General features: G+C 45.4%; 1 protein-coding gene across 1 annotated transcript in view; it reads right to left on the bottom strand.

The window, feature by feature from the left end:
- Positions 1-17,967, bottom strand: part of CFAP47 (cilia and flagella associated protein 47) — a 2,697,962-nt gene that overhangs the window by 2,614,211 nt on the left and 65,784 nt on the right. The window contains exons 5-6 of the mRNA XM_085622577.1: positions 4,594-4,819; positions 5-165 (exon numbers count right to left, since the gene is read on the bottom strand). Of these exons, the coding sequence (XP_085478703.1) occupies positions 5-165; positions 4,594-4,819 (387 nt within the window). The remainder of the gene's footprint in view (positions 1-4; positions 166-4,593; positions 4,820-17,967) is intronic.

Here is a 17,967-nt window from a genome sequence, read left to right as displayed (position 1 = left end):
TTACTTTGGACTGAAACACAGCGTCACTTTAGTCCTCTGAAATGGCAGCAAAATCCCTTGTTTGGGAATACAGAAGATCAGATTTGCAGGATCCTGGTTTCTTTGCCGGTTTAATATCTCTGGGTTTTGCAAAAGGGCGTCTGTACTTTTAAAAATATCTGTACCCTGAAAAAAAAAGGTGTCAAATTTCAATAACATAAAGAACAGACTCAATGAGAAATACACGTCATTTCCGGTGTGTGTCCATCTTCACGGGAGAACTTGATAATGAATTACTGCAGTAGAATTTAAAACACATGAGAAAAAGGAGCACCGTTTATGCTATCAGGGCTATAGAAGAATGCTAGACAAAAAAAGTAAAAGTAAGAACATAACTAGCAGCATGTTAAGATGCAGCAGGAGGCATTAAAGAAAGAGTAAGACCACCACAAGCGTAAAACATTTTCCATAATCATAGCTACTGAGTCACGGCAGGTCCTGAAACTGCTCTGATCTCCCTTATCCACACTGCAATTTCTGTTAATTTTCAGGACGAAGGCTTGCTTGAGTGTTGGCTCTCATGCACATATCTTCAAGATAGAGGAAGACCATCATAATGGTCTACTATTTGCATAATTGAAACACATGATTTAACATCATTTTATCAAAATTAATTTCCAAAAAAGAGAATACAAAAAAAAGATGAAGGGAAAAAAAACACAAAATGTACCTCAGAAGGGAGTCCATTTTACTCAAATATTTTTGGAGTTCAATGGTGACAAAATAATCATCACAAAAGTGCTATTTGCTGAGAATTAAAAGAGCTAGCGCTTGCAGGTTTTAACAATCTTAACCTAAGGACTCAGAGTTGGGGTGAGTGGGAGGTATGCCAAAAGTCATTTCTAGAGGGTCAGAGTTTTCACAACAAACTCCAACTAACTTAGAGTCCATAAATGTTGCTATCAGCCAAGTTCAAAGCCTGAGTAGATGGGACCACATAGCCCTAGCTTCAATACCCTATAGTACCTACTGGTAGTAGGAAGAATATCCTTGAAAGCTCTCTGCATCACACACAGGGAAATCCCCAGCACTGCACTGGGACACTGCATGTCTCAAATCAGTGTGACTCAACAAATGCCTTTGGTAAAAAAACAAAAAAGGGGGGGGGGTTCCTTTAGGGAAGCTGTAAATCACTGATATGTGCATGCATTTAAAGACAAAGATGTATCTTTCAAGTTAAATCATGCCATTTGTAAAACGGGGTGGCAGTCACTTGGAGGACCCTTAGCAACACAAAACAAGCATTGGCATAGCCAATAGTTCTCGCCTTTGGGACTTTATAAGTGATTAGCATATGTAGCACAAAAGAATTATCAATGTACATTTTAATACATTGGGGAGGCAGTATACAAGACTGTGTGCTTCCATGTCTCTCACTAAGCTTTGTTAATGTGACGTGCAATAAAATTGCAGACACATGTGCTATCCAAAATAAAAATACTGATTGTTTTTTTGAAGGGTTGGTAAGTGTAGGATTAAATTGGGTATTTGTTTTACATGTTGATGTTTTGAACGTAGCTGTATAGTATAACAGCAGCAAAACCTGTAGCACAACATCTATAGTTAATGACATGAACCCTGTTCTCCACTTTCCAAGTTTCAGCGTGCACTCTCCATGCCAACCACCCCTAAAAAACAGAGACATGCTGCTACTTTGGGCCTAGGAAACAAGGTTAAGTGCAGCTTTTTCATCCAGATTGCATGGTCCTGCTGGATGCTGGACAAATCAGTGACATGCTAATAGCTGAACATCCGGTATTGCAGGCCCTAGGGAGGAGGGGGTCAGAGGGGCACATTCTGCAGAGGGAAGATAAAACGGCCCCCTGCTCACCTCCAACATCTTGCTGTGAGCGACCTGCGCACGCTGTCTCTGGGATGCAATAAAACGGTTTGTTTTCTGCAGGTGTTGCGATTTCTTGGGCATTGGGCAGAGGCATGCGATTTACCTCGGCTGCACAGGTCATGAGAAGAAGCAGCACCAAGAGTACGATCTTGGCCAAACTCTAGGATTTCTTGCCAGCTTTAGTCGATTTCTCTACCACTATCCATCTGGCTTTCCCATTTCCCCATTATTGTAACTCTAAGAGGAATAAAAAATATGACTCAATCGGAACAGAAGGGGTTAAAAGATAATGAGTGAAATAGCGAAGGAGCAAAGAAACGGAGAATGGGAACAGCGGCGATGGGGTTACGAGAAAGGGAAGGAGGAAAGGGGTGGAGAGAAGGTTGAAAACTGTCTTTAATCAAAGAGGGGGGAAATTGCAATTCAGAAAACGTCTTAAAACCAATTTGGAAAACCATGCTTGCATATATTTTTCCATTTGGTTGTCAACAGACTTGTCAATACCATTTTACGGATTAAAGCGTGTGCCAGTGCGCAGGGGCTTTCCACTGATATTCAGACTCACGACATCCGGGTAGAAAATGCCCCTAGCAAAGCGAGACCTTTATCTCAGCACAATCCTCAACAAGTTGTATGTCAATAACTCTCCGCTCTTAAAGCAGTTGAACGCAGCGGGAGGTGTTCAGGGAAACCCCCCGCGCTGCCTCCCAGCTGCAGGACTCTGTCGCTACAAGGAAACTTCCCTTCCTTTAAATGCACAGAACCCCCTCCCTAGTCAGTAGTCTCCAGGTGCTGAAGAAAGCCGGGCCGAATGGCGGCATGGGTTAGGGGGGTTTAAGAGGGTGTGGTCTGGCACACTCTGCTCCCTGTGGGCTCAGATGTGCATCCGCTGAGGAAACACCGGGGTAGCCCTCTTCAGCATCCTAGCGTCAGTCTCATCTGAGAAACTCATCTGCTGGGGTGAGACGCTCTGCCCTTCGCGCTGGGATGTGGTGTACAGAGGGAGGGGGCAATGGCAGGGGAAGACAAGGCAGTGGAGATATATATGGGGAGGCAATAGGAACATCGCAAGCCCCTGGCAGCCCAGCTAAAGTTTTGCCTGATTTGTCGGGGATGCTCTCATTCTGAACTGCAATTGCATTTCTGCGCGTGCAAGTTTGTATACAGTCATCTAATAGTGTGAGGGCCTGAGTACAAGTTTGTCGATGTATTCCGACTCATGCATAAATGTTTGAAGGTATTTAGCGAATTCGATAACTTTACAAATATAGCAACAAGTCGGTTTAAGAAAACTTTACGAATTATACGTGTAGTGGGAAGCAGGCCGCAGTTTCATCGCGGTATAAAGTGACAAGCGGTCTTCAACATGGACAGGCCGGAGCGAGTGGGTGCGCGGCTGCAAAAGTGAAAGCAGCTGCAGCGTCCACCCGCTTAATGACCCGTGAAAGACAGATGGCGGCTGCGCACGTGCACGCTCGCGTGAACACATGCGCTAGGCCAGCCAAAGCGTGGGGTAGCACTTTCAAAACCCACCTACTAAATGTCTTGCAGAGCAGCGCATTCGCTGGCTCAGCGAAACCTAAAAATGAACCGTGTACAGAGGTGCCATACAAGGTTCAAATGGATATAAAAGTGACAGCTAAAGATCTTAGAAATGTAAGAATGAGCCATTTCAATTCAGAGGGAACAATGATTTTTTTTTAGGAGAATATGAAATACAGCAGAATTCTGGGGGGAAATAATTTATAACATTTATTAGTTTTTCATATCTCAAGTGAGGAGCAGCGGGGACAAGTAACTACAACTACAGTTAAGACAAAAAGGCTTTTCTTACTTGATTTGTTGGGGAATCCTTTACAGACTTAAAGCTTACCTTTATCCAAAGGTAAATTGTCGTTACATTGTGCCAATAAAGTAAACAAATAAAGTAAATGACTTCTGCGTCACTTAAGTTACTTCAATCTAGCTGCAAGTCAAACATATCCCACCAACACGCAGAGAATTCACTTTGGAACTTAGGTAATATTTCCTATCGCAGAGTAACATTTCGGTGCCACATACCACAAGATGGTATTTAAAAGGGTTCAGTAAAGGAGAGAGTGGTTACTCTGTTGCCGTGCCTCATACAGTGATTTTAAAACATAATTCAATAATCACAGACTAATTTTAACTCCTTATGTCTCAGCTATATAAGTAAATAAGACATGGAAAGGAAGGCTCGAGGTGTGAAAATCTACATAGGTACATCAGTCAAAAACATGCAAGATTTGAGGTCTAACAGATGGGGCAGTGCATCCCTTAGGGTTCTTTGTATAAAAACCCTAACGGAATGTACTACATCATCTCTTAGACCTCAAACCTTGTCTATCTTTGTTTATTACATTTATGAGGAGGTAGAGGGGAAACCCCTGCACCTTTTGGAGCTCCATGTGACTGACTTTGAGAGCCTCTGCTTCCCCCTCCTGTTTCTTTAGTTATAAATACACCAGTGATTTGTACAAAAGGCGGATGAATAATAAAGAAAAAAGTAGCATTTTGTTAAAAACAAAAACAAAAAAAACAGCAAAGTAACAAAAATAATTCTTAACTTTACTAAGTGAAAGAAGGTGCTGCTGTCTTTGGACCAGAAAAGATAAAGCACATAAAAAAGAGGAAAGCTAAAGAACAGCGTCAAATTCTAGATTTCAGATAAGAAAGCATGATTTGCTTACTAGCTCAACACCGGGGCTAACATCATCCAGAATAGCCACCCAGTCCAAGAGCTCTGGGCTCTTATTGTATAGTACAGCTTGCTCGGTCTTTGAGGTTCCAAAATAGGCAGACCCAAAATCAACACAGTCCAAGGTCCCGCCGGACATGTTGTGCAGTTCCAGAACTTGCTCGACCACTTTGGCCTTGATCGACAAATCTTTTTCTTCACGCCCTTGTAATTTCACTCTGGAAAAAATGATGAAGCAAGAATAAAATGTGTTTTTTGCTCGCCAATTTAAACCATTTTTGCTTCAAGTCTCACAAAATGCAGAGTCATCTACAGACGAAACTTAATTTATTAAATAAATACTATCCAATGGCATTCACTGCATTGCCTATTATAATATGACGTTTCTTTGAAAACCCAAACCCCTGATCACTTTAAAAACATCATGCAGGAATCCTCGGATGTCTAGACCGGAACATTTATATTTCTTAGTTAGCTGCCGGTAAAGTGGCCTTTGATCCCACATTACCCTGCAACAGTGGATTCGTTTACTATCAAAATATACTCTCAGGCAGGGACGGCTTTAGAGCTGGAGGCGCCCAGGGCGACAAGCTTTGTTTGCGCCACCCCGCCCCCCACCAAAAAGCATCCTTCTCCACGAATTCTGTCACTACCACGCTTCACCAGTGGCCCTCATCTCTCCAAAGCACCTCTCTCGCATGCAATTCATTTATTTTAAAGCGCTACTCATACCAGTGTAGGGTGTTAGAGAGCTTTACATCACACACACATCATACAGAGCAAATGAATCGTGCGTGTGTAAATCAGTCTAAAGCAAACGTTACATAAAACGAAGAGGATTATAAGGCGTAGGAGTCACATCACCCATACTAGGAGGCATTATAATTTATATGTGCGGCCTGGGGAAGCACAAACGCAGCATTGAAAACTTACCACAGTGGTTGGCTTTACTAATATGAATGTATTTCTACCCAAATTAAACATTTTAAGCAACATTAGGATAATGAAACACTGGGAAACAAACATAACATTCTAAACTATACCATGCAGTTTGCATGCAGCTCTTTGATGACAGTTCATACCTCGTTGTGCTATATTTGGGTTGTACCTTCTGAATTGCAAGTAACAAAAGGAACTCTGTGACAAAAATAGTAACTTACTGAGCGATAAACATAAAATACAGGTGGGTGATTTGCGTGGTACACATTATTTGCAGCAGGCATATTAACCTTCTGCGCTTTATTATGAAAGGAAACTGTCACTAGACAAAAGATCGCATTTCAGCAGGAACATTAATCACCTTGACATATTTATTGTTGTCTGAAAAGTGCTGGACACACAAGGAACTCTGCAGCAGGTGCTTTTTAAACCTGTGTTACTTCTAAACACGGCACCATCCCCAGCGTCAGCACCAGGTGGCAGGGCTGCCCTGGTCACACCGCCCTAGAGCCTGCCATGCTCTCAGGTGAAGCAGGAAGCAATTCTGAACGAGACTGAAAATGGTCTCAGAAGATTGATAGTTGGCTATGGATGTGGTTAAAAAGTCATGATTAACAAAGCATTGCCAGGGCTCAGATAGGTCGAGCTGTTATGTTGAAGTTGCATCGACTTTCAAAAGGTTTGGGCGGTTTGTGTGACCTGTGGCAGCTGTCTCGACCTATGAGACGGGAGATTAGAGCTGTAGTAATCACAGCGGAGAATAGGAAACAGTATACCTGTGCAGAAGAGATGGGGCTAAGTAAGACAGTATGTACCTCTATTGACCACAACGGTCCAAATTCCAGTATAACATGAGAGGGTGGTCTGTGAGAATTAAAATGATGATCAAAAGAAATTGGATGTATTTGGCCCTCGGTGTCCCTATATTAGTGATGCCCCGGCTAAACAGACTGCCCTAACCCAGAGGTAAAGCCTCTAAAAGTTAATGCATAGAGGGGCCTGATGAGGTAACAATGGCATGGGCTGGTAGATAGTCAAGACAGTGATAATGATCGTTTACTTGTGGTCTGGGTGGGTTAAAAGAAATATGAAGCTGTACTTGACAAAACGTTATTTCCTGTTGAGATTAGTATAGCCTTATAGCCCGCCGTAGACCGTAATCCCCTCAGGCTCCATGAAGCCTTTGTTCACAGCCACAGCTGTGAACAAAGAAACATTTGAATGTTGGAGCTCCGAGCTTTACCAGCCATTATAAGCCCGGAGCACTCCATTGTTTTCAACGGAGCTACCAACATTCCAATGTTCTAATAAACCTTATAGAATTAGGTTTCCACCAAAATTCCAAAATTGGATCTAAGAGCACATTTCAAGGTAAAAGGCCAATTGGTTGCCTTGCTGGTTCAAATGATTGTTTGTAATCACATTGGGCAATAACTTTAAAAAGGCTCAAAGAAGGAGTTATCTGGTACAGGCATTCAGTAAAAGATAGCCTGTCACCAGAAAGTATTAATAACATTTCCTCAAAGAGAACTCTATGGAAAAAATATCCAAATGCTCCTTCTTCTTCTTATGGTCAATTCATAAAAGCCTTCTTTCTCCCCATATTCTTCCTCTTGAACTATTTAAACAGTATAAATCAAGACCCTTTCCGCTAGAGGAGGACCTTCGGGTAGCAATCTTTTCCTACTGATCATTAAATATAAATCCAAAGGGATCCAGGTCAAGTATGTAAACCAACTGGGATGTTATATATGTTATTAAGTACCAGATTTAAGGTAAAATGGTAAAATAGATTCCACACAAACCCACAGAAATGGATCTAGCTGAAGAGTGGTAAGCAGAACTGCAGTCTGTAGGTAGCACCACTGGGTTGAAGATGAAAATTTGAGGGTAATAAAGCAATAGAGTTAAATCTAGATTAAGCGTACTCTATTCAGTGCACTATAGAACACTTTTTAAAACTCACTGAAGAACTACCCGGACCCTATCAACATCAACTTGCCTGTTTGTCCTGCCACAGGTGTGCCCATTTTGTGGTTACACTGACTTATTCTACTTGTCTCTTTCTGTAAGAAATTAAGGGCCAGATGTACAACAGGATTTTGCATGCGCAAACGGGTTTGCGACCCGTTTGCGCATGCAAAATCCCTGTGGCCCATGTACTAACACTATTTTGCGACTCGCAAAATAGTGTTTAGCGACTCGCAATTAGGAAGTGGCGTTCCAAGGGCGTCCCTTCCTAATTGGGACTCGCAGCCCTATGTATGAATGCTTTGCAACCGCTATTGCGGTCGCAAAACACTCCCAAATTACCGCTCTTTTCAAGAGTGTGGTAATGCAGTCGCAAATGGGAAGGACCCCTTCCCCTTTGCAAATGCAGGGAAAAATATTTTTTAGGGGCAGCCATTGGTCCCAGGGACCACTCACTACCTGCCCTTAAAAATGAACAGAAAACATTTAATTTTTTTTTTTTTTAAATGCATCCCGTTCTCTTTTAAGGAAAATGGGCTGCATTTAAAAAAAGCTGGTTTATTGAAAAGCAGTCCCAGACATGGAGGTCTGCTGAGCCCAGCAGGCCACCATACCTGGGAGGACCATTAAGGATAATGGGGCGACCCGGTGTCCCTCAGAACCTGGGTATTGGTAATATAGAAAACAATTGGTTCTGTTGGGCAAGAATTAAAGGCGAGAGCTTCATAACTTCCTCAAAGGATGTATTATTCACACTAATAAATACTTGGAGGAAAAACAGACACACGTTGTTCTGAGGCACTCAACTTTAATTGTCACCTTCTCAAAATAGTCACCTTTGTATTTTCGCAATTTACTTGTATTTGTGACAGACATTTAATATTCAATGCTTCTTGAAAAATATAAGACTAAATCAACTCTCCCTGTGTTTTTTTGGTGAGTTCTCAACTGAAATCGTTTTTTCATTTATTGTGTAAAAAGAAGTGTGAAACACCTTTTCTCTTGTATTGAATACATTTATCACAGCAATTGTATCGCCCAACAGAACCAATTGTTTTCTATATTACCATACCTGGGAGGGCATGCCATTCTCAATGGGGTCGCATGTTGTGAGTGCCTCATTAATATTCATGAGGTATGCAATTTGCGACCCCATTGAGAATCGCAAACAGTGTCTCAGACACTGTTGTACATTCGAAATTGCGAATTGCAATCGGGCGCAAATTGCGAGTCGCAATTTTCAATGGTCGTACATCTGGCCCTAAGATATTAGTTGTGAAGAGTGCAAACCCCACCACCAAATTTAAACACAATCCTTGTCAGGGTGAACCACACAATTCGCTAAATTAACCTGTCCTCAACCCTCTAGTAGCTTCGCACAAAAGCATTCAGGCTTAACTTAGAGGCAAAAGGTAAATCATTTATGCAGTACAACAATAATAAACTGAAAATACAATGCAAGGAAAATCCCAAACCAATTTAGAAAAATAGAGTAATTTTTAATAAATAAAGTTCCGCCAAAGCAATACAAATCCAATCAGTTGAACCGGAGATATGAGCTTCTAAGGTTTTAGGTGAAAATAGAGCCAAAATGCCGAAAGCTCAATGTGTGGTTAACTGGTCATGCTGCACCAGGGGAAGCGTACATGTTCACACCAGCCGCAAAGGAGCGTACTGCGAATACACGGACCACATTTGTTCAGCTAAAGAGTTACCTTCTGAAGTCTGCGTGAAGAGTGTTGTTAGCGGGGGCCGCGAGCAGGTGGTTGCTGGTGCAAGTTGCAGTTTGGGCATCACAAACAGTCACTGCTGTAGTGCAGAGTGTCAGTTAATGCTGGTGATTCATTGGCAGTCGACACAGGATGTCAATGTCAGTGCGAAGAGCAGGTCTCAAGGGTGCTTCATGTTGTGGTCATCTCTGACTGTTACTGTTGGCATGAAGAGAAGGTCCAGCTGGAGCTTTGTTGTGGCGGTCGCCGCAGGTGGTCTAATGCCTGCACAAAGAGGTCAGTTCAACAGTTTGAGAGGAGTCCAAAACTTCTGTATTCCTATCTTTTCTTCAAGAGGAGTAAACTCTGATTCCAGCCACAAGTCCAAGACTTGGGATGGCTCTCCAGAGGCCAAAACAGCAGGGTTCAGGCAGGTCCAGCTAGTGTTGTCAGCTGGGCAGTTGGAGGGAGGCTTCTGGAAGTTTGTTGTCTTCCTGTAGTTCAAACAAGACGTCAGACAACTGACACTTAGATTCACTTCTGGGGATCCTAGGTTCAAAGCAAGCAGGTCCAATCGTCCTTCTTTAAGCAGCAGTGAAGTCCATCTTCTGAATCTTCCATAGGTCCAGGAGTGATCTGATGAGAGGTTCTGAAGGTGCCACTTTAAATGCCTGGTGGCAGTCTTTGTGTCGGGTAATTACCTGACCTAAATCCAAAACTAAGGTTTGCCTTAAAACTGTCTTGTGTGACAAGGGCAGGCCTGGTGTCTGGTTCCTTTGTGTGTGCTACAGTCAGGGACCTTTGAAGTGCAATCAGGACAGGGTTAGTCTCCTCCCCAGACATCCTGCCAGGAAGACCCTCTCCCTTAACACCCAGGCCTCTTTTGTTTGGAAGCAATACACAAACCACCACAAGAGAGTCATTCACAGACATGTGACCCTGGACAGCGACAGAAAAGCACATTTTGTTTAAGGCAAAAAAAAACTCCCAACTTTTAAATGTGACATTTTAGGAATAATAATTTTAAATCTGACTTTACCATTTACAGAGGATTTTAAATTAAAATGAATTTGAGTGTAAACAGCATTTCTTTCTCTGGTCCCAAACTCAAGTATCACGTATTAACTGTAATAAGGCACCCTAGTGTTACTATATGGGGGACACCGCCCTACAAAAATAAAAAACAACTTTAATCGATTTTCTCTGCCAGGGCACGTAAAACTTAAAACCAGATGTCCCATGTTTTAGATACCACACACCCTGCCCTATGAGCGTTTAGGACATACCTTTAGGGTGACATATAAGTATCAAAAAGGAAGGTTTAGGCCTAGCAAAAGCTTTATTTTGGCAGGCTGAAACGACAGTTTAAAACTGCACTAAGGCAGCAGTGACAGGCCTGGAAAATGTTTTAAAAGGCTACTTTAGTGAGTGCACAATGATTGCTGCAGCCGACTAGTACCATTTATAAGTAGATGGAATGTACCAATCAGGTGCTGGCCAATTTTACCATGTTTTCAAGGAACAGCACAAGCACTATACAACTGGTTAGCAGGGGGAAAGTTCACGGAGTCCTACCAGCCAAGAAAAATGGGTTCAGCAATGGAAGGTAGAGGAAAGCAAAAATCTGAGTGACCCTGCAGAGAAGGCCAGGTCTAAAACTCTCCATGACCTGTTCATACCTGGTTTACTCTCCATTCCAGAGGCTCACCTGAATGTCCTTCCTAATTCAGCCAGCATTTTCTTTTGACTAACCTCTGATCAGTAACAGCAAGCATTTCAAACTACCATAAACATGTTTCATTCAATACACAGCTTTGTGTCTCTCAAACACCCACCCCTATGTGGTCCTGTTCATCATGTCACCCACATTTTGAATGCTTGATATTGACCCATCTTGGAAGATTCTATTGCAGGACCGGAGGCTCAGATTATTCTTTTCTTCGTTCGCTTTATTATCTATGCCAAACACAGCAGCCAGAAAAGCAGTAAAGGTGACTTTTTCTTCAACAACAGGAAGAAAACCTCATCTGATCTCAACAGAAACAATCAAAATTTGCTCCATAAACATCCACTCCCATCAGTCCATGGGGTAATACAGCAACCAAGTCCTTTTACACTGTCCATAAATCCTAGAAAGTTCCTGCATTTTGTTAAGCCCTCCTCTTTCTTCGCTGCTGCGCAGCCAGTTAAGTTCCTTTCCTTATCTTGGAAATTGTTTGAATGTTTTTAGTGCTAAATTGCGGTTCTGAAGCGTTGGGCCGTTAGTTAAGGGGCACGTGTGTGTTTTGATAACTGTTAGGTGATTGTTTTTTCCTTTCAGATTCCCCTAACGGCCGCGGGAGCGTTTCCTCGCTTTCGCGGCCAGCCCACCTGCGGTGGTCTCTGCGTTTCCTCGCTTTCGCGGCCAGCCCACCTGCGGTGGTCTCTATTGTCCGCCAGGGGGAGCCCGCGCGTCTCGTTGCTCCCGCAGCGCGGCTTTCTCTTCAAAGGGAGCCGCACTGAGGGAGCCGAGTCTGCCGGAACCTGTCCCCCTGCTGCCATACCAAGAACGCCCTTCGGGGTCCGTATGTGTCACATACTTTCACTGATTACGCCCGCAGGGGTCCGTATTAAAGGTCTTGAGACTCCGATAATGGCCTTAAGGCAGGTTTGTGCACTCTTCATTTGGCTAAGCGCGCTGGGTGGCGGTTAGGCCTTGTCAGGATCTGAGGGCCTGCGCGCTTGGGGTGTGTGTGCCACCCACAGCGGCCTGCCCGCGCTGGAACCTTTTGCAGTTCTTTGATCTGTCCCAATTTGACCTAGGCGCTGCCGGTCCACGTTTAGATCTAAACAAAGAGGTTTTCTGTGGCGTCTGTTTTTTCCCTGTTGGCCTTGACCTAGATAAGTGCTGTTTGCCCATTTAATGCGAAGTTTCAGCTTCTACAGTTTAATAAGCACTCCCTACTCGGTATCCGGGGGCAAATGGAGCAGGGGAGCTATTATGAGGAGGAGGAGGCGACACAATGCTTACCTCTAGACGATGACTTCTTTGAAGCGGTAGATAGTTCCATTTTCAGGTGTGTTAATGAGGTGGTGGCCCCTATGGAAGAGCGCCTTATCAACCGCATTGTGGCGGAATGCGCTAGGTTAGCATAGGCTCATCTGGGGGTCGTTTCCCCTGGACCAGCTCCTTTGCCGGAGGAGGGTGCCCCGCCCACCAAGAAGGTACATAGGAAGGGCGGTGCGGAGGAGGCGCAAGGGGTGGACAAGGACGCCTTTGAACGCTTGAGGAATGCCTTCTTGGCAAAGTCTGGTCTGCCTCCTTCTGTGCCTCCCCCACCACCGGAACCCGCAGTTTCTACTGCTCCTCCTTCACCGTACCAGGCTGGAGGTTCCCCGGCAGATAACGACGATGATTAGGGGTCTTCTCGTTCTTGGCGTCCAGCCAGTTCCGCGGGCACATTGCCTCAGGATGACACAGGTATGCTGGACCCGGATGAGATTATGCATCCGCGCTCCGCAGCTTGGGCACCTGGGGACAAGGTGGCCAAGTTCGTGGCGGGACGCCTCCGCAAGCCTCTCGAGAAAGAAGCACGGGGATGTCTCAGAGCGGAGTGTCCACGTCCGACGTTAGAAGGGAAGGTAGCCCTTACTCCCGAATTAGATTCGAAGATGGCTACTTTCCTTGCTAAATATGTGAAAGACCCCCGCAAGGGGATAGATCGTTCCTGGCGCTCCTGCCAGGATAAGCTCTTGGATGCCATAGGTCCGATGACCAAAATTCTGGATATGGCGGAGGAAGTAAAGGTAACGGGTTCTACCATATCCCCGAGGTGCTGTCCAACTGGGTGCAGAGGGCAATCATTTTTATGGGGAATGCAAACTGCGCCCTATCAACAGAACGCCGGTGTTCCTTGCTGATAAAGCTCGATCCAAAACTGGGCGACTTAGCATCTTCTGAGGCAGGCGCTGTGGCTCAAGGGGGACCCCTTCGTTAAAGAATTGGGAAAATTCGTAGCCACTTTTACTTCATTAGACAAGGCCCAATCCTTTTTCCCAAGGGGCCGGTAGCAGTAGGGTCAGCAGACTGGTAACAGAGGGCAAGGCTCCGGGTGGTGGCAGTACAACTCCTCGGCCAATTACAACAACTTCTACCCTACCAGAGGTCAACGTTTCCGAGGCCGCGACGGCTTCAAGGACAACTCCGGCAGTGGCAAGTCAAGCGGTGAGTGTCATGCCGGCGGATCAAGTGCATATTGGGGGTCGTTTGGCGGTCTTTCAGGGTGCTTGGGCACAGCTTACGTCAGATGCTTGGGTCTTGCAGACCGTAAAGGGGTTTCACCTGGAATTTTATGATCAGCCGGTTCAGGCAGAACTCTCAAAGCCCATTTCTTTTTCCGTCCCCAATGCTCAGCTGATCGACGAGGAGGTGTCCACTCTGCTCAGGAAAGGGGCCATCTGTCGATCAACTCTGCACCCCAACGGTTTCCTCAGCAATATCTTTTTGGTGGAAAAGACCGACGGGGGCCGGCGTCCGGTGATCAACCTCAAAGAGTTCAATGGGTGGTTGGTCTATTGGCATTTCAAGATGGAGAGGATCCATCTTCTTCGGGATGTACTCCTGCCACACGATTGGATGGTCAGGCTGGACCTCAAGAATGCGTATCTGGTGGTTCCGGTCCATCCTCCCCATCGACGTTTTCTCCAGTTTCTCTGGCGGGGCCAGGTGTACGAGTTCACTGCCCTTCCGTTCGGGCTTTCTTCCGCACCTTGGTGCTTCACAAAGGTGCTTCACCCTGTGATAGACTTTTTGAGAGGTCAGGGAGTAAGGATGATTGTGTACTTAGACGACATCCTTCTCATGGCACAGTGTCCCCAGAAGCTGATGTCTCAGTTGCAGCAGACGGTATCCCTCTTGGAAAGCCTGGGGTTTGTCATCAACGGGACGAAGTCGGTCCTAGCACCAACTCACAGTCTGGTCTTTCTCGGATTTGTCGTGGATTCTGTTCATTCCTCCTTGAGTCTCCCATCTCGCAAGATGGCCAAGATACGTCACACTTTAAGACAGACCATCTCCAGGACCCAGACCTCCCTCCGTCAGATTGCCCGGGTGGTAGGACTTCTTTCCTCCTCTGTCCAGGCAATCTTCCCAGGTCCCCTTCATTATCATGCCTTCCAGCGCCTGAAAGCGCATCTCCTCAGGAAGGGGCTTTCGTACGACCAAGCAGATCCCCTGTCAGAAGAGGCCAAAGAGGAGATGTCATGGTGGTTGACACACATGGAGGCCTGGAATGGTCGTGCGATCTTTGGCTCATCTCCGGACCTAGTCATAGAATTGGACGCAAGCAGGTCCGGATGGGGTGCCCGGTGCGGAGAATTCTCCACATGCTGCATTTGGTCGTTAGAGGAGCAGAAGTCACATATCAACTGCCTGGAGCTTTTGGCGGGTTAGTTCGCCGTCCGCTGTTGGACCAAGCACCAAGCGAGCTCGTGCGTACTGCTGAAGATGGACAACGTCTCAGCTGTCCGTTATGTCAATCGACTGGGGGGTCCCCGGTCCCGTGCCTTGGCGAATCTCGCGAAGGAGTTTTGGGAGTATTAATTGGCACACCAAGTCTCGGTGACAGCGGAGTACCTTCCAGGCCAAGCCAATCAGGTGGCGGATTGGCATTCCAGGCATCTGAGGGATTCCAACCTGTGGAAGCTGGATGTTCTGGTCTTCAAATGGTTGAACGGTCTCTGGGGTCCATTCTCGGTGTACCTCTTTGCATCCTGTCTCGGCCATCAGCTCCTGCGTTTCTTCAGTTGGAAGCCCGACCCACTGGCCGAGGCCACGGACGTGTTTCTCCAAGACTGGTCTTGAGAGAGGGGTTATGCCTTCCCACCATTCTCGATGGTGGTAAGAACGGCAACCCGGATCCAGCTCCTGGAGACAGATTTGGTGGTGGTGACGCCTTATTGGAGGTCTCAAGTTTGGTTTCCAGTTCTTCTGGAACTTTCTTGGGATTTTCCAATCTTATTTCCCCCGCTTCCTCATCTTCTTCTGAATCCGGACGGGGATCAGCACCACCTAATTCGCCAGGGATCTCTCCGCCTCATGGAATGGAGGCTTTCAGGAGACGCTGGTCGCCCCCAGGCCTTTCGGGATCGGCTCAAGGTCTCTTGTCAAAGTACTGGGCAGATAATACATCGAAACGCTATCGGTCCGCGTGGACTAAGTGGATGCGTTGGTGTCTTCGATGGGGTCTTGATCCCGTGGTCGCAGGCGTCGTTCCCATGTTGAACTTTCTGGCAGATTTGGCTACGGACGGCCTGGATTACCGATCTATTAATGCGATCCGTTCGGCGTTCTCTGCAGCTCATTGTCCAGTAGACGGAGCCCCGATTGGGGAACACCCATTTGTCTGTCGGCTCTTGCGGGATATCCGTCTGTCGCCGCCCCCAGAACCTCGATACTCGGTCCTCTGGGACGTCAATTTGGTCTTGAATCTTTTCTTATCCTGGCAGCTTAATAAGTATCTTTCTTTGAAGGAGCTCTCTGCTAAACTGGCCATGCTGTTATGCCTGGTTTCCTGTCGCAGGGTTTCTGACGGCCGGGCGTTGGACGTTACGGCAAGGATCTTCTCCCCAGAAGGGGTCACGTTCACTGTGGGTTGTCGTACCAAATCAGACTCGAGGACAATTTCATATCCAGCTTTTACGGATGCGCCCAAACTGTGTGTGGTGAATTGTCTAAAGACATATGAGGAAATGACTCTTGAATTTCATCCTCTGGGCGAACGACAACTTCTTATTGCCTTACGAAAACCGCACAAAGCTGTCTCCTCACCCACTATAGCCAGGTGGGTGAGTTGGGTCATGCAAGAGGCGGGTATTGATACAAAACAGTTTGGAGCACATTTGGCCAGGGGCGGGATGGCCTCAAAGGCTTTTTCTCTGGGGGCTCGGTTGGAAGATCTTATGCAAGCAGCGGATTGGTCTTCCGATTCCACCTTTAAGAGGATTTATTTTAAACCTGTGGTGGATGTTGCTCAGTTGGTGGTAAGTAAGCTTTGAACTAGCATAATCTGAGCCTCTGGTCCTGCCATAGAATCAAAATTTGCCTAGCGTAGTAACGGTAAGTTTAAATTCTATTAAGGACACGGAGGCGAGGATTATCCCTCCCATTGCACAGCTGGTGCGAACCCACCCGTACTCACGTAAGTAATCTGGTTTAAAGTTTTCTGTCGGTTGATTGGTTGCCGCATTGAAGGCTTTTATTATAAGTATGTTGGTGTTGTCATCTTGAGATTGTGACCAGAAATAGTCTCACGTGCTTTCCTTAAATTACAGGAAATTATGGAGCTAAGCAGGATCAATAACGTTCAGGCGTGACTTGCGCGAAGAAAGAGGAGGGCTTCACAAAATGGAGGAACTTTCTAGGATTTATGAACAGTGTAAAAGGACTTGGTTGCTGTTTTACCCCATGGACTGATGGGAGTTGATGTTTATGGAGCAAATTTTAATTGTTTCTGTTGAGATCAGATGAGGTTTTCTTGCTGTTGTTGAAGAAAAAGTAACCTTTACTGCTTTTATGGCTGCTGTGTGTTTGGCATAGATAATAAAGCGAAGGAAGAAAAGCATAATCCTCGCCTCCGTGTCCTTAATAGAATTAAAACTTACCGTTACTACGCTAGGCAAGTTTCGATTCTACACCAAAGAGCAACCTACTCTTTCATTGTTTGTAGTTTATTCCGGCATGGGCCAATACCAAAGGCATGAAAGCGCTTTGCAACAGAATCAGACTATGTTACTCGCCCTCTGCTTTAAAAAATAAATGTGTTAGTGATTTGCCCAAAATAACAGGATGTTGAGCTGAGGCCAGGATTTGAACCTGGTTCCCCAGATTCCAAAGTCAGCAGCTCTAGCCAGTCGGCAGATCTGCTTTTCGAAGAAGTGGATCTTTCCTGTCAAGTTTTCTTCTTGAAAGAAGAGGAACCATGTTACTTTTGTGGTAGTAGCACAGATGTGAGTCAAAAAAAGGAGAGGGGGACCAGGAGCTGGTTGTGGTCCAATGTCCGTGCTCCACTAATGACAGTTAAATCAATGAGGACATTGTTCCAATGTCCTCATTGATTTAACTGTAGTAGTACAGATAACATGAATATAGTGTATCGGTCAGAGCTGCTGACTTTGGAACTGGGGGAACCAGGTTCGAGTCTCGGCGTCAGCTCAACATCCTTTGATTCTAGGCAAATCGCTTAATCTCTCTGTACCTACGGGAAAAAAAATTAATACATCCTTGTGTAACGTAACTGATGCTCATGTACAGTGCTCCAAAACCTTCTGGTTGACTTTGCACTATATAAAACTGCGTGATGGAGATTCACAAGGAAAGAAATGCTGACAATAAAATGTGCCACAATGCACAGTAAATAAAGAGTAGCAGAAAAGAAAACCTGCACTGAGCCTGAACCAACATATGCTTCACTCTAGGCCCGTACAAGTACCAAATATAAAATATCCTTATCAGAGGTTGAAAAATCAGTATCATAGACAAAAGACACTGGTTTCTGTATTTGGATTTGAAATAGCAGACAAGTGCACCTGTTGGCCCAACCCTCCCCTAACGACAACGGGTGGTGTCAAACTCCTACCACTAGAAGGCTTAGAATGCTTTCTTGAGGTTAAACCTTACCCCAGCCTTTTTAATCATTAAGACATCAGCAGAAAGGCATGGGTAGGGTAGGGGATTCGTCTGTCCTGATGAGAGGAATGAGACAACTGAT

The sequence above is a fragment of the Triturus cristatus genome, chromosome 8 (assembly GCF_964204655.1).
Source record: "Triturus cristatus chromosome 8, aTriCri1.1, whole genome shotgun sequence".
Taxonomy (NCBI): Eukaryota; Metazoa; Chordata; class Amphibia; order Caudata; family Salamandridae; genus Triturus; species Triturus cristatus.
Note: the sequence above shows the minus strand (reverse complement) of the source record. Positions and strands in the feature narration are given on the sequence as shown.